Genomic DNA, 19798 nt, shown 5'->3' on the forward strand with positions numbered 1-19798 from the left:
TACAGCAGGAATCTCAGCGCACAGGAGGACGAGAGCAGAGGAACGTCAAGATCCCGTGGATGTCTGAATCGACTCCTTCTGACTGCCAGGTTAATAACAGACTGTACATGGGCAAGCAGCCCCGACAGGCAGCTTCTGTAGAGACCCAAGTGAGAGACAGAGGACTGGCAGCAGTGGGGGAGGGAAGTAGTGGCTGGGAGGGGAGGTTTTATGTGGGGTAAGATAGCGGTCAAGGACATGCAGCCTAGCCGGCAGAAGTGTGGAGCAGTCCCTGGTGCGTGCTGCAGTCCTGGGAACTAGGGTGGAAAGACCAGGGGGTGGAGGGAGCTGGTCAGTTTTGACATCAGATGACCTCTGAGTCAGTCTATATCACACGTGTAGCATCAGCAAAGCCCATGGTGGCTCTTGGTACTGCTTCAACACAGCCCTGCCCACTGCCCCTCCCCACTGGCCTGCTGTCCCCCAGCCCAGGACTACCTCAGATGTCGTCTATCCATGCCCTGAGTTTGGGACACTACCCTGGAGAATATGGAGGTTGGCAGAACACACAGGGCACTAGGAAGGAGCCAGAGGCAGCGGCAAGGGTCACTTCATAACTCTGGAGGCCATCCCTGAGCAAACTCATCCTCTCAGCAAACTCCTTCCAGGCATCCTAGGGCCACCTACCTGAACTTGACTGCAGTTACCCAGCCTGAACCAAGCATTTGGACCTTCCTGACTGACCTCCCGTCCCACCGGGCCATGCTGCATCGGGCTCTGCCTCCAGTGGCTTTTGTGCATGTACTTTAGGTCTCTTGGATCTTCGGTTTTGTCAGCTTCAGGCCCAGGCCCTGAAGCAGCAGGCTTGTGTGAACACCTACTCCATTCATGGCATGGGGGGGGGTGGGCAGGGCTGTTTTGGTATCAGCCAGGGGCTGAAGGATATAATTCGAAGCTGTCCGCTTTCTGAAGTCCAATGGCGCGTGACCCTCACTCCCAAAGGCAGACCAGCATCTGGGGACTTCCTGATACCCTCCGCTTCCCCATCCGGTCCCTATCTCAGGCACTTAGCCACTGTGTGCCTTGGAGGAATTTTAAGGAACTAGAGGCAACGGCTGACCAAGTTTGCAGACGTCATAAGCAAGGCCTCAAACACATTTACCTTCAGGGAAACCTGTACTTCTGGGAGCTGGCAGAGCCCATAACCTCCGCCCGCCTGCCTGCCTGCCCGCCCGGCACCTGACCCTGCTGGAGGATGAGGCACAGGGAAGTTGGCTCCCCTTGCTGCCTGGGGCAGTAGCAGCAGCCAGAATTCTCCTCACTACCACCCTATCCCAGCTGGATGAGAAAGGCTATATGTAGGCCTGGGGCCATCGGGGTGGCCAGAACTGAGGGGGACAGACAGGCCTGAAGTCACACTGCCAAAAAGCAGATGCTGTGGACAGTGTCTGAACTCATCGAACATTCCTACAGATTCTGGAATGCAGGAAGCGGGAGAGGGCCTTCTGGGGCCAGGCTGGGCAAAACCTACAGGAAGCCAGGTCAGGAGGCTAAGTGTTGGGCTCTGGACCTCCGAGGCATCTTCTTCTGTTTGGTTTTGGTGCTGGGATTGTAGGTCAGTGGTCAGGGTATACAGCATTTCATCATGGCCAGAAAGATCTATGGGAAGAGCCTCATGCTGTGAGCCTTACCAAAGTTCTCCATCGGGGTCAAAGGACATCCTGGCCGTGCCACCTGGAAGGCACCCTATGTCTTAGACTTGCCTGTTAGCAGAGGTAACGTCTAAGCCTCTAATCCAACAGTGACAGGCACCTGTCAACCTCAGCATGCTTCCAACATGGCGTGCTGACCTGCTAGAAATCCCTCGAGTGAGCTCGGCCCTCACAGGAAGCCCAAACTCGAGGGTCCAGTACACAGGCCACTGACGTCTGCGTCCCTGTCTCCTCCTTGTCCCCTTTTTTTCTCTCAGTGATGTTTTTGAGACAGGGTCTCTCCGTGTAGTGGTGGAGCTCACTATGAGACGAGCGGCTTTGAACTCACAGAGATCCTCCTGCCTCTGCCTCCTGCGTGCTGGGATCAAAGGTGCGCGCTACCATGCCCGGCCCTCTTGTCCTTCGAGAGTCAGCTCTCTGCCCTTCCCGGAGGGTCCTATTCTGTTGACTGTACTTGCCACACCCACACTCCGCTGTTCCGCACACAACGCCCCTCTGGAATGTTCTTCCTCATCGCCCCCCTTGGTGCCTTCACCTGGGGAAGGCATACACAAGCACTGCTCTCCTGTGGCCATTGGAGCAGCCTGCAGATACTCAGAACCAAGCCTGCTATCCTCCAGGGCAGGAACAGGGGTTTGGTGGCTCCTCAGGGTGGCTGGGAAGCCCACTGAGCCACCGACTCACTGCAGCTTGAAGCTTCTTTCTTCTTACATATGCACAACTTTTAGACTCCTCAAGGGCAAAGACTGTACCACAGCCAACCATGAGCTCCAGAACTTTCTGCTGCGGGTAATCAAGGACTGCTGCCCTTCCTCCTCCTTCAGGCAGCTGGAAACCTATTTCTAGCTTTACTTTCTCCTTGGCCGGGCCAGCTGCGGTGAGTACAGGAGAGTTGATCTGGCCCTGCTCTCTCCTCGGGTGCCCTAGCAGAGGCTGTACAGCATCTCCGTCTCCACCCCCCATGTAACACTGGACTCTCTTTCTCGACTCTCTTTGGCTTAAGAGGGGACTGGATTGCAATGCCAGGCAGACCAGGTGCCAGAGGAGAGCCAGCTACTCATCCTCCAGAGGTTGAGTGTGCCCTCCTCTCCCCTCAGTGCTCCTGACATCTCCAACCTGGGACTGTAGAGTCCCTGGCCATAGCATTGTGGCACACCGGGCAGAATGCCTGACTCTGCACAGTAGCTGTCTTGCTTCTTCGCTTTCCCTGTTTACCTGTGCATCCCTCCATAACCACAGTCTGCCCAGAGCCACCTGTGAACAAGCAAAGGCTGGCCCTAGGGCTCCATTATGTCCTAGCCCTCCACATCAGCATCAGTGGCGGTAGGATGGGAGGGTGGGGCAGAAGGGACAACTTCCTGGCCAGCAGAAAGTCTCACAGGAAGTCACTTGGTGTCAAAGTTGGAAGCGTCCCAATGCGGGTGAGCGGTGAGAAGAACCAAATGTATCTGGCAGTCTCCAGGCTGTGGGATGGGGATGGCCCTGTCCTGGGCCTCTTCTTGGACTCCTGTCACTTATAGGCAGATTCTACCAGAGGCTCACCGGGCAGGTGCTTCACTGGGAACAGACCTGGTTCCAACACCTACAGATGGCCACTCCTCGCTCCCTGAGACCCCATTCCTGGCCCTCCATGTGGACAGACCATCAGCCCTCCTGATGTCCACTCTGTACCCTCTGGCTTCTTGGAGCTCAGGGACCTCTACACGTAGAGAATCGAATACCTTTTTCTTTGGGGAGAGGAATGGGAGGGTATTCAGTCAAGGCCTGCCTGTAATCTTCAAGAAGATTCTAGGTTTCCTGGTGATGAGATAGGATATAGTGCCCTCTTCTCTGTCAGCTCTGGGCCTGGTAGACAGAACAAACTCACATCCTGGCTGACAGGACCTTCCTCAATCTTTCCTACTCCCAAACCCTTGACTAAAGTGCCACTTCCTTGAGAAGCAGGGGAGTTCATGATCACACCCTGGGCAGGGGCAGAAACAGTGGCAGGGGCAGGGGCAGGAGCAGGAAGAGCAGGAAGGGGGAGCAGGAGGAGGAGGAGGAAAAGGAGGAGGAGGACCAGGAGCAAGAGGAGCAGGAGGAGAAGGAACAGAAGGAGGAGGAGGAGGAGGAGGAGGAGCAGGAGGAGGAGGAGCAGCAGCAAGAGGAGCAGGAGGAGGAGGGGCAGGAGCAGGAGCAGGAGGAGGAGCAGGAGGAGCAGGAGCAGGAGGAGCAGGAGCAGGAGGAGCAGGAGGAGGAGGGGCAGGAGGAGGAGCAGGAGGAGGAGGAGCAGGAGGAGGAGGAGCAGGAGGAGCAGGAGCAGGAGGAGCAGGAGGAGGAGGGGCAGGAGGAGGAGCAGGAGGAGGAGGAGGAGGAGCAGGAGCAGGAGCAGGAGGAAGAGGAGCAGGAGGAGGAGCAGGAGGAGGAGCAGGAGGAGGAGCAGGAGGAGGAGCAGGAGGAGGAGCAGGAGGAGGAAGAGGAGCAGAGGAGGAGCAGCAGAGGAGGAGGAGCAGGAGGAGGAGGAGCAGAGGAGGAAGAGGAGCAGAGGAGGAGGAGCAGGAGGAGGAGCAGAGGAGGAAGAGGAGCAGAGGAGGAGGAGCAGGAGGAGGAGCAGAGGAGGAAGAGGAGCAGAGGAGGAGGAGCAGGAGGAGGAGCAGAGGAGGAAGAGGAGCAGCAGCAGCAAGAGCAGGGTAGGTCCATCTCCCACTACCCACAGCCTCTGCTGCCACTCGAAGCTCTCTTCTTCCTCCCCTGCTGCTCTTGGCAGTCCACCTCAAAGGACCTTTTTGCCTCACCAGAAGACTCCCCAAATCTGTGACCCAGCAATCTTATTTCGGGGTGTATACACAAAGGGAGGGAAATCTGTCTGAAGAGCTATTCTACTGCAGCAGACTCTCTATGTCCAAGAAGTATGGCAGCTGAATGCCCAGGATGCATGAGTGGATTTTAAAGTTGGGAATGCAAATGTCGAGAAGGAAATCTTGCCATCCATGCAAGTGAAGGTGATTACAGTCAGTGGAGTAAGTTAGACACAGAGACAAACAGGAAGCTGCTCTTACCGAGGGGGAATAGAATGGTGGGTGCGGGGGCAGGAGGATGGTAGGAGAAAGGAGAGCCAATCGGACAGAGTTGGACTGTGACAGGTAACTCCTACGACTGTGCCCAGAACGGAGACTAGAGCTGACTAGGAAAGACTCTGCGAAGCATTCCCATGGCAGAGCGCTGCTAATGCCCAGACTCGATCATTATTTGACATAGGTGAGTAACAAAATATCATGCTGCGTCCTCAAAATATACCTGGTTCTCATTAGAGAAATAAAAATTTAAAAAATTCTAAATTCAGAGCCGGAGAGATGGCTCGGTGGTTAGGAGCACTGACTGTTCTTCCAGAGGACCCGGGTTCAATTCCCAGCACCCACATGGCAACTCACACCTAACTGTAACTCCAGTCCCAGAAGATCTGACGCCTCCCCCTCTCCCCGCCGCCACACACACACAGACATACACTCAGGCAAAACATCATGTACGTAAAATTATTTTTTAAAAAACCTGAATTCTGAACCCTTATCCAGGGTTTTCTTTAAATCCTAAAAGAACAGCTCTGCAGACAGTACCACCACCGTCCTCACAACCATCATCAGAAACAGAGGACGTCAAGTTCAGGCCCTTCAGTGTCCCGATAGATAGCCCGGCACATCTCACGCTTTTGTCTCCGTGCCTAACTTTAGCCTGAAGGGGCCTTTAAACACTAGTGTCCCAGGGGACCTCGGAGTCCCACAGACAGGGAGTGTGTGTATGTAAGAGGAATTTCCTGCCTCTTTTAACCACAGTCTATTTATTCTCCACTCCCACCAGCCTGGTCTACACTAGCCCCTAGCCACATTCGGTCTGGTCACCCTCTTCTAATCTCCCTTGTTCCCATCAGAGCGGCCTGTCTGAAACAATAGCTTGCCACTCCCACCAACCCCATGAGGTTCCACTGGCTAGCCCAGGCTTGGGGGAATTACCCTACCCTCTCTCCTCCTCCAACACCACAAGGCCTCCCCCTCGCTGGTCCAGGTGATCACTTAGGCCGGGGGCCCATTTCCTGCTCCTCCATTCTGGAGAACCTCTAGGCTGCCCTGGCTCTTGCCCTGTTCTCTAAATATCCCTGTCTGTGTCACTCAGCAGCCAGGGCACAGGCCCCTGGAGGGCTCCTTTCAGCTCACTGGCCTCACAAAGCACATGTCCAGGGCCAGGCCTCTCCTGCGCTTTGTGCCTTGGACTCACTGCTCATTTTAGTAAGAACCCAACCTCCTGGGTCTCTTCTGCTCCTTCCCTTCCCCCAACTCCCATAATGACCTCACTTCCTCACCTGCCCCTGAGGCAGCACACCCCAAGTTCCCTCTTTGGCTCTTTGCTCTTCCCTCTACAACTATCCTGGGTGATCTCATCCTCTCCTGGGGTGGAAACCACAGCCCCCGTGCTGGTGACTCTGACCCACAGCGCAGTTCCAGGCCCTCTACACCCAGGGCCTCAGCACGCAGGGTCAGCCATCTACCCGAAACCACCGGCCGAATGTCTCTCATGAGTCCAGCATGAGAGGTATTTTCAAGTTGAAAGGGCTGCTGGGTAAGTCTGGCAAAGCTGCATGTCGGGGTCCAGACGCACTGCCCCGGCATCCATATAAACACCATCTCGGCAGATGTAAAGCAGGCAATTGGTCGAAGTGCCAACAGTGGTCACCTGGGCTCTAGAGCTGTGGGCGGGTTTTCATTTCTTCCCATCTGCGCCTTCTAACATCTCCATAATGGGCACTTACCGCTTACCTAGTAAGAAAGCAGCAATACCTCTTTGTAAATAAAGAGTATTTTTAGCTTGAGATTCCAGAGTGATTTAGAGAAGGCCCAGAGAACAGCATGATTACTTTGAGCAAGGGTCAGCAAGCTTTTCCTGTACTAAGTCAGCCAACCGTCCTTGCCAGTCCTGCGGGAAAGCGATGCCACCATTGTGGAGGGAGGAGTGTGCTGCCTTCTAGAAAACGTTGATTTCAAGACGCTAAGATCTCGATTTTACACATTTAAGTGCCATAAAATATTCTTCTCTTCCTTTGAGTTTTTCCCCAACCACTTTAAAATATATATATATATACACATATATATACATATACATATATGTATATATATATATTGCTCTTATATATTGAGTGGTATAGTCCATGCCTTGAATTTTAGTACTCATGAATGAGAGACCAACCTGGTCTACGCAGCAGGTTCCAGGTCAGGCAGGGCTATACAGCAAGGTGCTGTCTTGAAAAGCCAAAACAGGCCCAGAGATACAGTTCAGTAGGCAGAGTTCTTGACAAGTATCCAAGGCCCTGGTTCAATCCCAGTACCACAAAAACTATAAATGGTGACATATGCCAGAGGGTGGTATTCTGCCCTTCAAGGCTATATCGTGAGTTCTAGGCCAGCATGGGATTACATAAGACTCTGACTCAAAAAATAAAAATAAAACAAATTCGTAGTTCACAGACCATTCAAAAGCAGGTCTATGTTTGGAAGGGGCCGTAACTCACAGTCCCTGCCCTTGAGTATCTGGTATTTATGTAGCATTTGAATCCTGTGCCCACTTCTTTGGTAGTACTTTTCTCCTCCAACTTGAGTCAAGGATGAGGCCTCCTTGAGTTTCTTTGCCCCTCTGAGTCATGGCAAGGACTGGGTACTTAGACCTCAGTGGAGAGAAGCATCTGGGCTGTGAAGTTTGGAGGGTTGCAAGGATAAGGCTCTCCTGGGGCCTCACGACACAGCTTACTGGCAAAAGATGGCGTCATCCGAGAGCCTGATGGGGTTTAGAAATCTCTGGTCTAGGCTTCTATTTCTCAAGGCAGGCAGATCAGACTAAGAAAGTTATCTGCCCAAGGCTCCTCAGAGCGACAGGCAGAACTGAGACCAGAAGTGAGTATACAGTTCAGTGTCAGAGCCACTGGGGACCAGAGGATGCCCTCTGGCTGCCTTGCTTGGAGATGAGGCCTCATGTGAGAATCAGCTCAGAATGGGGTGCCCAGCATCAACACATTTATATCAAAGAGAGAGGCTCTGTGATGTCCTGGCTGGCCAAACCTAGCCTGAAGACCTTGCCCTCCAGCCACACGCCCACTTCCAGGAAGTGAGTCCCACCAGCACATGGAAAGGTAGTCACCAGACGAGAGTTTCCAAGGGAAGGCTTGGTTCCTGAAGGGGCTTCCCAGACTGGAGAGGGAGTGGTGTAAAGTGACTGGGCAGAATCAGGCTGGAGCTTTCTCAGAATTCCCTCTGATACGCCAGAGCAAGGCAAGGGGTGCTGTAAGAGCACTCTCCCCCTACCCTGGGGACCAAGCCCTTATGTCCCTACTATAGAGATCCCGCCATCAGAAAAGACCCCAGCGCAGACCCAGCAACTCCATGCACCATTGGCCCTCCATAATGACATCAGGTAAGGCAAGAAGCTAAGGCCTGTGGGAGACATGACCTCACTGCAATCCTCAAAACCACATGAACCATTTTAAATTTCAGAGGCTAAAGCTTGTGGGGAGCAAATTGCTCACCCAAAGGCAACCAGCTATTGAGTGGCGGGGCAGGATTATACACCAAGCTTCACCAGCGGCTAGCCGGAGACATACGCATGTAAATAGTGATTGAGAAAATCAACCAGCCTCTCTGGGACCATCCTTTCGACTCCGCCTGCTTCCAAGGATGACTTCAGCTAATGGAGGGAGAGAGAGGACATGAGTTCAAATCCCCAGCATCTATGGAAAAGCCAGGCACAGCAGTGCAGCCTTGTAACCCCATTAGAAGGCAACAGAAACAGGGGAATCCAAGGACAGGTGGCCAGCCAGTTGGCCTGATCAACAGGGTGAGCTCCAGGATGAGCAAGAGCCTCTGTCTCAAGAAAAGATTAAAACAAAAAAACAAAACCAAACAAACCACGAAGCATGAAAAAGACATCCAACGATACCAATCTCTGGCCTAAACACACATACTGTTAAAAAAAAGTCAGCCCAGCACAGTGGCACATGCCTTTAATTTCCCAGCGTTTGAGAGGCAGAGGCAGGAGGATTTCTGTGAGTTCAAAGGCAGTCTGGTCTACATAGTGAGTCCAAGGACAACTAGGGCTATGTAGAGAGACCCTGTGTCAAAAGGAGGGCATGATATATCCAGGGCATACATACCCAGTGGGATGTATCAACATGGTTCCTTCTAAACTTTGGGCCAATGTCTTCCCTGTCTTGACTTACCAGGGTCCTGCTTGCTGTCTGGCAGCTCTGTGACCCTTTTCAACTCAAAGCCAAACCTCAGGCCCTGCCTCCCGATCCCACCCCCTCAGCTGACAGGGCCTTGAGAGAACATCATGGCTCTAGCAGACTGACCAGGCTGAAAGGCACCTGCATCCTCTGTCCTCTGTCCTTCCCCCTTTAATGCTTTGCCACAGGCTGGTGTATGCTGGACCTGGCTTCAGCATGGCCTCTGGCCACCTGCGAGCCTCTGTGTGTGTGTGTGTGTGTGTGTGTGTGTGTGTGTGTGTGTGTGTGTGTGTGTGTGTGTGCGCGTGCGCGCGCACACGTGAGCACATGTGGCTGCAGGAACCAGCGCTAACCTTGGTGTGTTCCTACCCTCTGAGATGGGAAAATGCCAGCTCATCAGCAAATGCCTAGAGAGCAAAGGTCCAGGGAAGAAGAGAGAAAGGGTTACTGGGAGACACAAAGCCCAGGGAAAGAAATGTGACTTATTCCCAAAGAAGTGAAGCTAAGCAGGTGGGTCTGGAACTCAGCCAGCCAGTCCTTCGTGGACAGCAGAGCAGAACAGGGACTGCAAATAATTAAGTGCCAGGAAAGGGTCCTCTCAGCCCAAGGGCAGGGTCCTGCTAAAGGTCTCTATTCCTGCAGCTCAATGCCTACCTGGCCCACCAGTCCCTAGAAGGCTAACACAGACTGCTGGTCCTTCCTCACGTGCTTGCATTCAGCTCCCCCATGCTCTTATAGAGAACTCTCCTCTCCAGCCCAGAGGCAAAAGTTGTAGCCAAGGCCTTGGCTTGATGGAGTTTTATGTCTCCTGCCCCAGAGTCAGCCTGGGGCACCACTAGGACATTGCCTTTCTTAATCCTTACCACCACACGATCACCTCAGCCTCCATGTGTTATACCACCATAACCCTCTCTACTAGAAGCTCCTCTCCACACAGGACCATGAGCAAGTTCGAGAGTTTGCTGGGAGCCACAGAATCAACAGGCGCAGGAGTCTGGGAACAGCTTAGGTGTGGCCATCCTTTCTCCCCTCCAGGTCCCAAACTCAGGGAAGGAAAGGAGGAATCGGGAAAGGAGGAGGAGGAGGGGGGGAGGAGGAGAAAGAGGAGGAGGAGGAGGAGGAGGAGGAGGAGGAGGAGGAGGAAGAGGAGGAGGAGGAGCAGCAGCAGCAGCAGCAGCAGCAGCAGCAGCAGCAGCAGCAGCAAAGGAGGAGGCTAGAGCCAGGTAGGAGTCAGAAGATCCAAGACAGGCTTTTCCCTACAAGTGGGGCCTCTTCTCCTGGGAGTAGAATTGATGAAGAAACACAGCTCCATTCCTTCTGGATCTTAGGGCATCTATCTATCCCCTCCCTGCACAATCCTGAGCTAGGAATCCACTTGCTTCTCAGACTATTGTCTCTCTGGTAAAGCTGGGTTCTGCCTAGGGAGCCTCATTACTTAGAGAACTACCCCCATCCTTCCTGAGGGTTCCAACCCAGGCTGGGCCCTGCCCAGGTGGAGCAGGGGTTGAATAGGCTTGGGGTCAGATAGAAGTAGACTGGATCACACCTTTGTGTCACTCCCATCCCCATCCCCATCCCCTACCCCCAACCCACCCCCCAATCTGTCCCTTGGCTGGTGATAACACTCATGAAATATAATGACATTATTATGACACCTTGCTTGGCACACAGTAGAGAATGGAGACAGGAGCTTAGCTGGGGCAGAGGGAGCCTCTCTCTGGGACTTTCATGATGCAGCCCAAGGCCACAGCCACAGCTGCCTGTTGGCCACACCCCAGAAGATATCCCAGGCCCAAGGCACAATATAGACAAGCGGTCTTGAGATGCAAGGATTTGGCTCCCCCAGCACCCCTACCCCACCTCACTATGTACTGTGTGTCTACACCGAATCTCACATCTGATAGGGCGGGGGCCAACTGGTAGTGTTTGTGAACCACAGGGCCCAGGCCACACACCACAGCTGAGTAGGCTGGGCAAGGTTGCTGAAGGCCAAGCAGGGATGGCAGAGGGGCAGAGAGCAGCAGCCACAGCTCAGAGGGTTCTGAGGACTGCCTCTACCCCCCAGTTCCACCCCTGCTCCTGTGAGAGGCTTAAGAGAAATGTATGAGGCCGCTGGGGCTGGAAAGGGGTGCTGACCCCTTAGTACGGGGGGGGGGGGGGGAGGGGAGACAACCACAAGGCCTTCAGGGACCTGTCCCCCAACAGGGTGGAACAGGGCCTCTGACCCACTCCATTTTCAGAGTCCTGTTTGTGGCCTCCAAACATGTCTTTGAAGACCAAGCCACCCACACTCCTTTCCCACGCGGTATTAATTGCTGTCCACAGCTGATGAAGAGGGGAGGTTCATCGCTTCTCTGGACTTACCCCAAGAGAAGAGAGGCGTTCCCTAGCGACCCTATTCACCACGCAGCCAACGCTACGGGCTTCACCTGTCCTCAGCTTTCCCCAGGTCTCTGGCCTACCAGCCATGGCCTGTGGGGCTGGAAAGTTCACTAAAGCCCAGAAAGCCCTTCGAGGTGGCGATCTGGCCCTACACTCTCTTGGGTCCCTTCATTATCCGGACTCCTGACCCTTGTCCTTCCCAGAAGGAAGGCACTTGTGCCTGGGAGGGAACTTTTGCTTTTGTAGGGTTCCGACGGAGCACAGGGCCAAAGGGAGTCCCGGATCCAGAGTCCCCGCGGGGCACGCGTTCTGTCTCAGCACCTGGAACTTGGGAGTGGCTTTCCGAGGGCATCCTTCACCCTCCCACCCCACCCCAAAACACAAGCGCGCCTGCCGAGCGCCCATTGCCTACGGCAGCTCGGAAATTTTACCCAAATCTCCAGCGCAAAGGCAGACGGCCCCTTTAAGGGCCGCTCGGCTTACCTTTGCTCAGCTTGCCCGGCGCGCTGCCCCTCTCCGGCCGCCGCCGCGGACTCTGTGCGTGTCCCGGTCGTGGCGAGCCGGCTCCCGCCCTCCGCGGCCGCGCTGCCAGGCTTAGGTGCCCTGCCCCGCGCCCCACGCCCCGCGCCCCGCCGGGGTCCCTACTCGGGACCCTGGCTCTTCTCGGTTCTAGAAAGGTGAGCGGTTTTCCACCCCCCCAAAGCTGCAATCTGAGCTGAGGGAGGAGGAAGAAGGGAGGGGTGCAGGAAGGTGGGTAAGAGGAGGAGGAGGAGGAGGAAGGCAAAAGCCCGGCCCCAGCCAGAGTTTTTCACGTGTACAAGTTGACTCCGCCTTTGTCCGGACCGGCCCTGCCCACAGCCACTGCCAATCCCCTGCTCTCCCTCTGTCCCGGGGGCCACCCCTTTCTCCCACTCTGGGAACTAAAGCCGGTGCTTCTTCCTGTTCCCCTCATAAGCTGACCCTGAGTACAGGGTGAGGCCCTTTGGCCTGGACCACACCGGACAGGTCTCTAACTGTTCTCTACCAAACCTGCTGAGTGCCAATTCGTCCCCCAGCGCCTAGCACCTAAGAGCTAATGTCCCAGCACAGGGCCTTGGCTATTCTCCTCTCTTCTCTTCTGGAGTGTGAAATTGTCACTTACCTGATAATATCTTCCTGAACCCCTCCCCCAGCTCTGCCTCTCCATGGCCTGGAGGAAGAGTTCCTTCCCGCCCAGCATCCCACTGTGAAGAGGAACTCTGTCCTTTTGGTCAAGTGATCATCTAAGAAGCTTTGCAGATAGTGCTAAGTCAGTTCTCATTTTACACAACGGGAAACTGAGTCTCAGAAAGGAGACTGAAGAGGCCCAAGGTAGTCATCGAGAGTAAGGTTTAGAACCCAGGTCAGCCAACGTTCTATCCACACTGTTTTAACTTCAGGGGTCAAAAACACCCCTCCCCCTCGGCCAGGGTTGGAGAGATGGTTAAGAGTTCTGAGTACTTGCTGCTCTTACAAAGGACCCAGGTTCAGTTTCTAGCACCTGCATGATTGCTCACAACTGTCTGTAGCTCCTGTTCTAGGAGATCTGACAGCTTCGGGCTCCATGGCACCAAGATCATATGTGGTGGGTGCACATAGCTGTGGGTGAAACGCGAATGCACACACAAGCTAAACAAAGCTCTGGGGTGAGCTGAGGGACTGTGTCCTTATGCAGGGCCCTTCTCGCCTTGCTTCCTGTGCTCTGCGGGCACTACTTCAAGGAGGTCCTTGCCCTCTATCCTTTTAGCAGACATGGCACATAGCTTCTGCAATCTGGGTGCCCTTGAGAAGGGTGCTTTGAATCAAACTGTTGGCTTGAGGAGAATGTGGTGTTGGAGAGAGGATGTAGGCCTGAGGTCACAACCACAGGAGAGTGACTTACAGGTGGTTGACACCCCACAGAGGGCCTTCCAACTCTTTGCTACTTTCTCTACCAAGGCCTGTAGATTTTTCTGGGCATGAGCACTTTGTGCAGCTGTGGCTGGCTGCTACAAGCTGAAGGGCTGCAAAGAGTGCCTACAGCCGAGCCTCTGGATTTGGGGCAAAGGATACCTGTCCTGTTCCATGAGTGACTAGGAATACCTGGGCCTAGGCATGGTGGCAAGGGCCTGCCTGCAGGGAGGAAGAGGCAGAGGGATCACCATAAGTTCAAGATCAACCTGGTCTCCCCAGTGGATTCCAGGCCAGCCAAGCAGTGAGACCCACTCTCAAGAAGAGGAGGAAAAAAGAGGGGGGAGGGGAAGGAAAAGGAGGAGGAAGAGGAAGAGGAGGAGGGGAGGAGGAGGAGGAGGAGGAGAACAAAGACAGGGAGCAGGGAGGCATGTTAGGGGGCTGGACTATGGCTAAGTAGAGGATTAGAGATGATGAGGCCAAAGGGTAGAGTTTCAGAGAGCCAGGGGGTAAGGTCAAAAGGTCCCAATAAACAGTTTCTGAACATCTTCTGCATGTCAAGCAGTAACCAGGCTTCTGAGGACAGAGGATAAATAATACCCGGACCCTAGCCCTCCAGGAGTTTGTGAAGAAGGGGAGCAAGTGGAAGGCTCAAGTCTGCTTTTCATTGCTATAACGAATACCTGAAGTAGCCAACTTATAAAGAGAAGGTGGGAGGGAAGGTGGGAGGGAAGGAAGGGGGACAGGGAGGGGGGGCAGGGAGGGAAAGGGAGAGGGAGGGGGAGGGAGGGAGAGAAGGAGAGGGAGGGAAAGGGAGAGGGAGGGGGAGGGAGGGAGGGGAGGGAGAGAGGGGGAGGGAGGGAGAGGGGGCATGATTTTGAAGGCAGTTGAGCCTTCAGAACATGGTCCCATTGTGACACTGGTGCAGTGCAGAGGTCAGTGCTGTGTGGCCCAGGGACAGTCCCTGTGCTCTGTCTGAGCTGAGGGTCACTGGAAGAGAACAGAGGCGATTCTCGAGCCAGGATGACATGGAGCAGCGTGGAAAATCTCAGGAAAGAGATCTCACCAGGTCACCTTAGGACACCCTCTCCCTTGGATGGGGGTGGGGGGTGGGGGCAAGGTCAGAGGTCAAGCCTAGTGAAGAGTGATAGTCTTGAACTGTGGCAGCCCCAACAGTGGAGAGAAAAGGACCTGACTTGAAGGATGGTTAGAATATTCACAGACCTGTGTGTCTGTGCTACCAGAAAAAAAAAAAAAAAAAAAAAAAAAGAGTCACGGTTGGAGCAGCAGTGTGCTAGGCTGGACAGGGCCTTGGGGTTTCATAAGTGTGCCTTCATACTCAGGGCTCTCTTTACTACTGTGTGACCTTGGGCAAGTGACCTAACCTTTCTGAGCCTGATTTTGCATCACTAGACAAAGAGACTAAAGTCAATCTCATCTGACTGTGGGGCATATCAGAGATAATATATACTAAAGTCCTAGCCCAGGGGTTGGTTCACGAAGACTGGACAAGCACTAGAGAGAAAACCACTACCATCATTTGTCTGCCCAACGAGCATTTTTGAAGCTCTCACTGTATGCCACCGGTACTAGATCCTTCGACTCGGGCCCTGTTCTCATGCATCTCACTGTCCACTGGGGAGAGGTGCCCAGAGGGACTGTCACATGTCAAGACAACATTGGCTGGGGGCAGAGGACAGAAGCCTTATTCTGCCCCAGCACAGCTTCACAGAGGACAGATGACAGTGGAAACAATATAAGGCCAGCGACCTGGCCCAGGACTGTCAGATCATCCTGTCCAGCATGCGGCTGCCCTCAGAATTCTGAGCTCACCTCCCTTTTAAGGCATTGCTTTAGAGGGGCTCATGGCTGTGATCCCAGCTCCTCGGGAGGCCGAGGCAAACGGGTAGAAAGCTCAAGACATGTCTGGTCTAGGTATGGGGTCCAAATCTGGGGCTGGAGAGATGGCTCAGTGGTTAAGAGCACTGACTGCTCTTCCAGAGGTCCTGAGTTCAATTCCCAGCAACCACATGGTGGCTCACAACCATCTGTAAAGAGATCTGATGCCCTCTTCTGGTGTATCTGAAGACAGCTACAGTGTACTTATATATAAGAAATAAATCTTAAAAAAAAATAAAAAATAAAAAATAAAAAAATGGGGTCCAAATCTGGATATCTAAGCAATATAAAGAGGTGGGGTGTGATTTAGGGGAGAGAGCTTGCATAGCAGTCACAGAGCTGCAGGGTCAGTTCCCAGTGCCAAACTCTGGTGTCCCCCACTCAACCACGCCCAGTTTCTTGCACATATCTCTTCAGACAGCTCAGTAGTTGAGGTACTACACAGGGCCTCCTGCTACTGTGGGTCACCCATTCTGTTACCCTCTGATCAAGACCTCAGGCTGTAAAGTCCCATAGTCTGCATCACCTTGGTCTGTTCTAGCTCTGGCTTGTTTTCAATCCTCATGGGGGATGGTAATGGTCCCTCTCTCATGGGGCTGCTCTGAGTTCCCAGATGTAAATATGGCACCCATCGCTACTCCCTCCCTTCTTTGCAGCCGTTTACCCCTCCCCATAGAGAGGATCAGGCAAGAGGCTCTCAGCTGGTAGTGTTCCTAAGAGCCCCCTCTCCTGGGGTCCTTCCTTCAGCATCCCCTTCCTTCCTCCTGGGGAGAATTTGAGTATTCGGGAGAGGCCAGGGTGGTACAGTGCGTGATTCTGGCAGACCTGAGCACCACAGGGTTGGAGCGAGGAGCAGGGCAGCCCCTCCCTCTCTGTCGCCAGCAACATGTCACTGCTCTGCAGATAGGATGGCATCTTTGGGTGCCTGAGGGATATATGGGGAATCTGGAAGCCGCTCTACCTCACAGACTGTGTGGGCAGCACATTTGAATAATTCCTGTAAACCCAGAGTTCAAGCATGTTCCACTTCTTTCCCCAGAAGGCTCACGGCATCCAACAGGGAGGCTGTGACCAGCTGTAAAGCTCCTCTGGCGCACGCACGCGTGCACACGCACACTCACACACACAAACACACACACACATGCACACACACACATGCTCACACACACAGGCTCACACACACATACACATGCTCTCACACACAGACACACACACAAACACACACACATGCACACACACAGACACACACACATGCTCACACACACAGACACACACACACATCCACACACACCCCTACACACACACACATGATCACACACACACACACACACACCCCACACCACATACACACACACACATGCTCACACACACATGCTCACACAGGCTCACACACACATACACATGCTCTCACACACAGACACACACACACATCCACACAGACCCCTACACACACATACACACATGATCACACACATACACACACCCCATACCACACACACATGCTCATACATGCTCACACATACTCACACACACACTCCTACACTCACACATGATCATACACACACCCCATACCACACACACATGCTCACACATACTCACACACACATTCCTACACACACACACTCCTACACACACACACACTCAAACGCATATGCACAGGAGAGAGAGAGAGAGAGAGAGAGAGAGAGAGAGAGAGAGTGCAGAGTGGTCCCCAGAGCACTTCAGAGACACCCTGGGAAGGCTGGAGACCTCAATCTTCTCTGAAGATGCAAGAGACCTCTGTCTCAATTTTTCTCCTCAGCAGAATGGACACAGTATGAATATCCATGTCTTGGGGCATCAGGATCTAAAAGACTGTGACTCCCATCGGCTGGATGAGCTGCAAAGCCATCTGCTTGAGGCTTGGGGGTTCAGTGAATATTCAGAAGTAGGAAATGATAATCAGAGCTGCTTACCCTAAGAGCCACTATGTCCTTGGCAGGGAAGACAGAGATGGACCGCAGAGACTTGAGGATAGACCAACCTGCTTCAGCCCAAGTGGCCTCGGGTCTAAAAATCAGTGGGGACAACAGGACCTGGCTGGACAGAGTATATTTTAATCCCTGACCATTGCTTTCCTATGATATATAGACATAGGGAGTAATTTAGGGGGAAAAACGACACTTCAGTGTGATTTCAGCTGAGTTCAGGATTTATGTCTGTACCAGGTGTCTCATCCCGCCCTCCCCATTGTGCTAAATGTCCAGACATGTGTATGCTCATACACACACACACACACACACACACACACACACACACACACACACACACACCTTGCATAACCACTCCAGACTTCAGTGGAATGACAGCTGCGTCCCCAGAAGGCTTTAAGACAGGGTAGACACACCTGTCTTGTTGACCCTGGCAATCATCAAATTAGAACCCCACCCCTGCATTCAGCAGTAGTCCCAACACTTACCACACACAAGAGTATGTTCTCTCTCTCCCTCTCCCTCTCCACATTGATGCATTGCCATGGCAACAAAGCCATCCCACAGAGCCTGAGTAAATGGGAAGGTGTCCCTTAGCAACAAGACTGGAGCAGTGGTTGGTGAGGATGTGGTGAGGCCGGCGGGGCAGGCAGGCCACTGAGAGGATCTCCTGGCAGGACTGGGTCGGACAGTTCTTGAAGGCGGGGCTGGGGCTTGCTCACCCCTGGAATGGGGTGGAAGACTCATCCCTGTATTACTGTGGGTGCTCAGAGCGAACAATCACTTTCCAGCTGATCAATGAGGATGGTGGCAATAGATTATCTTCACAGAAAACCTTAGGAAATTTGAAACCTTTGGATAGAGGAGTCGATTGATTGCTAGGAAGACGTAAGACAAACGCTAAAACTCATTGTGTAAGCTCATTGCAGAGCTGGCCTCAAGTCCAGTGGAAAAACATCTGCTCAGTGTCTACTCTGAAGACTCCAGGTATTGGTTCCAGATGTGGTCAGGTGGACTGTGGGGGCCAGGAGAACATCCTGGTGAGGACACAGGAACATGTCCAGGAGAGTATTGGGTGGCCCCGGAGACAGGCAGATGGAGGTGGCACACTGCCCCGGAGAAGCTGTACTTGGAAACTGGCCCTGGCGTGCGCCTCTTACAGCTCTTGCTCTAGTGGGCCACCAGAGACTATAACTAAAACCAGAGCTCTCACAGCGGGCTCCCCTCCTCCAGTAGTTCCCAACAGTGGCTTTGGAGTCACCAAGCACATCTTGGGAATCTGATGGCCGCTTACCAAAAATCAAACCACATATGCACAGCCTTCTCCCTTCATCTTTGGACTGTGGGTCTTGTCTAGCTCAGGCAGGGCCTTTGTCATAGAGGCATGACACACAGGTCCTTTGTGACCTGGCCCTGGTTCCTCACCTTTATTATAGTGCATGTCCAGTTACAGCAAGTCACACTCACTTCTCTTGGGGACAGCTAGCTCCATGTATATCGTTCTCATGCTTCCCACATATCCTTCACGCACGAGAGAGGCTTTCTCCTTCACCTCTAGCCCAGTAAACCCCTATTCATTCTTTAAAACCCATCCAAGTTACTGACTTCCTGACACACACGGTTTCTGATGCTGTGAAGGCAGGCCTGGCCAGTCCTCAGCCCGAAGCACTTGTATTCTGCATAGAGCTCTCACTGTGTCTATCTTCCAAGCATGGACTCTCCATGTCTGCTCTCTTACTTGTGAGTTCCTCAAGACTAGAGACTGTGGCTTGGGCCATCATATCCCCGACATCCAGCACAGAACGAACCTGGATTCTCCAGGGTCTGAGGAACCAAGAGAGTGAAAGTGAAGAGCAGAAGCTAACTGGAGAAGAGGAGGAGGGTGTCGGAAGGTAGCACAGGAGCCAAGAGGAAACGGAAGGTAGTGAGGAAAGGGGAGTCAGGAGGAACTGGAGGTCTAGACTGTTAATGACCACCAGGCAGCATTGAACTTGCCAACTGGGAAGCTTTGTGCGTGACCCGCTGTCTTGGTTTGCTCAGCAGTTACCCAGTCCTGGAGTGAGATGGGTCTGGTCACCTGACTGGTGACCTCTTCCAGGGCAGATGTGGAGTAAAGAGCCTAGGTGTAAGTCTGTGAGGCCAACGGAGAGTTTCAGAGGAAGACGGTCAGTGCTAAGCTGCTTGTAGCCAAAGGAGGAGGAGGAGCCGGACACTGTGCCAGCCTCCCAGGTTCTCTCCCGCCTTCCACCCTGCAGAGAAAGCAAACAAAGTAGGAACATCCTGTTCACACTCAATGGCTTCCTCCTTAATGCCAGGCCCCAAGCCTGCTACCTGGGTCACTTACCTGCTACCACTTCAAGGACAGGTATCCTACCACCCATAGGATAGTGTGGCCCTGTGTCTTTTGACATGTTGGGCCAGCACGAGCACCTGTGTGGGCTTTATTCCGTTGGCACGATGATTCCTGCTTGAATGAAGGCAGTTCGTCTCTGTAGAGTGTTGTCTAGGATCTCACTTGGGGGCTGGAGTGTGGCTCAGTCGTAAGTATAGCACTTACCTGGTATGCTAAAGGCTTTGAGTTCCATCCGTCTCATGCACATGCACAGCGAATCATATGGATGACCAAGCATGAAGGCCAGGATGGGCCTGCCTGCTTCTCTCTCTCTGCCTCCCCTTTCCTTCCCATAGTAAACACTGAGGGCTGCTTA

At 53.4% G+C, this 19798-nt stretch overlaps 1 protein-coding gene across 2 annotated transcripts in view; it reads right to left on the minus strand.

Annotated features, from left to right (window-relative positions):
- Cdk18 (cyclin-dependent kinase 18) overlaps window positions 1-19279 on the minus strand; it is a 33547-nt gene extending 14268 nt beyond the window's left edge. Inside the window, exon 1 of one of the 2 annotated variants that reach the window (XM_087580119.1) lies at window positions 17579-19279. In XM_087580119.1, the coding sequence (XP_087436245.1) occupies window positions 17579-17622 (44 nt within the window). In that variant the 5' untranslated portion in view covers window positions 17623-19279. Of the gene's footprint in view, window positions 1-11796; window positions 12096-17578 lie in introns of those variants that run through there. The other variant, XM_087580118.1, reaches the window with a different exon arrangement.
- Between the last annotated feature and the right edge of the window lie 519 nt (window positions 19280-19798).

The sequence above is a fragment of the Rattus norvegicus genome, chromosome 13 (assembly GCF_021556685.1).
Source record: "Rattus norvegicus strain SHRSP/BbbUtx chromosome 13, alternate assembly SHRSP_T2T, whole genome shotgun sequence".
NCBI lineage: Eukaryota > Metazoa > Chordata > Mammalia > Rodentia > Muridae > Rattus > Rattus norvegicus.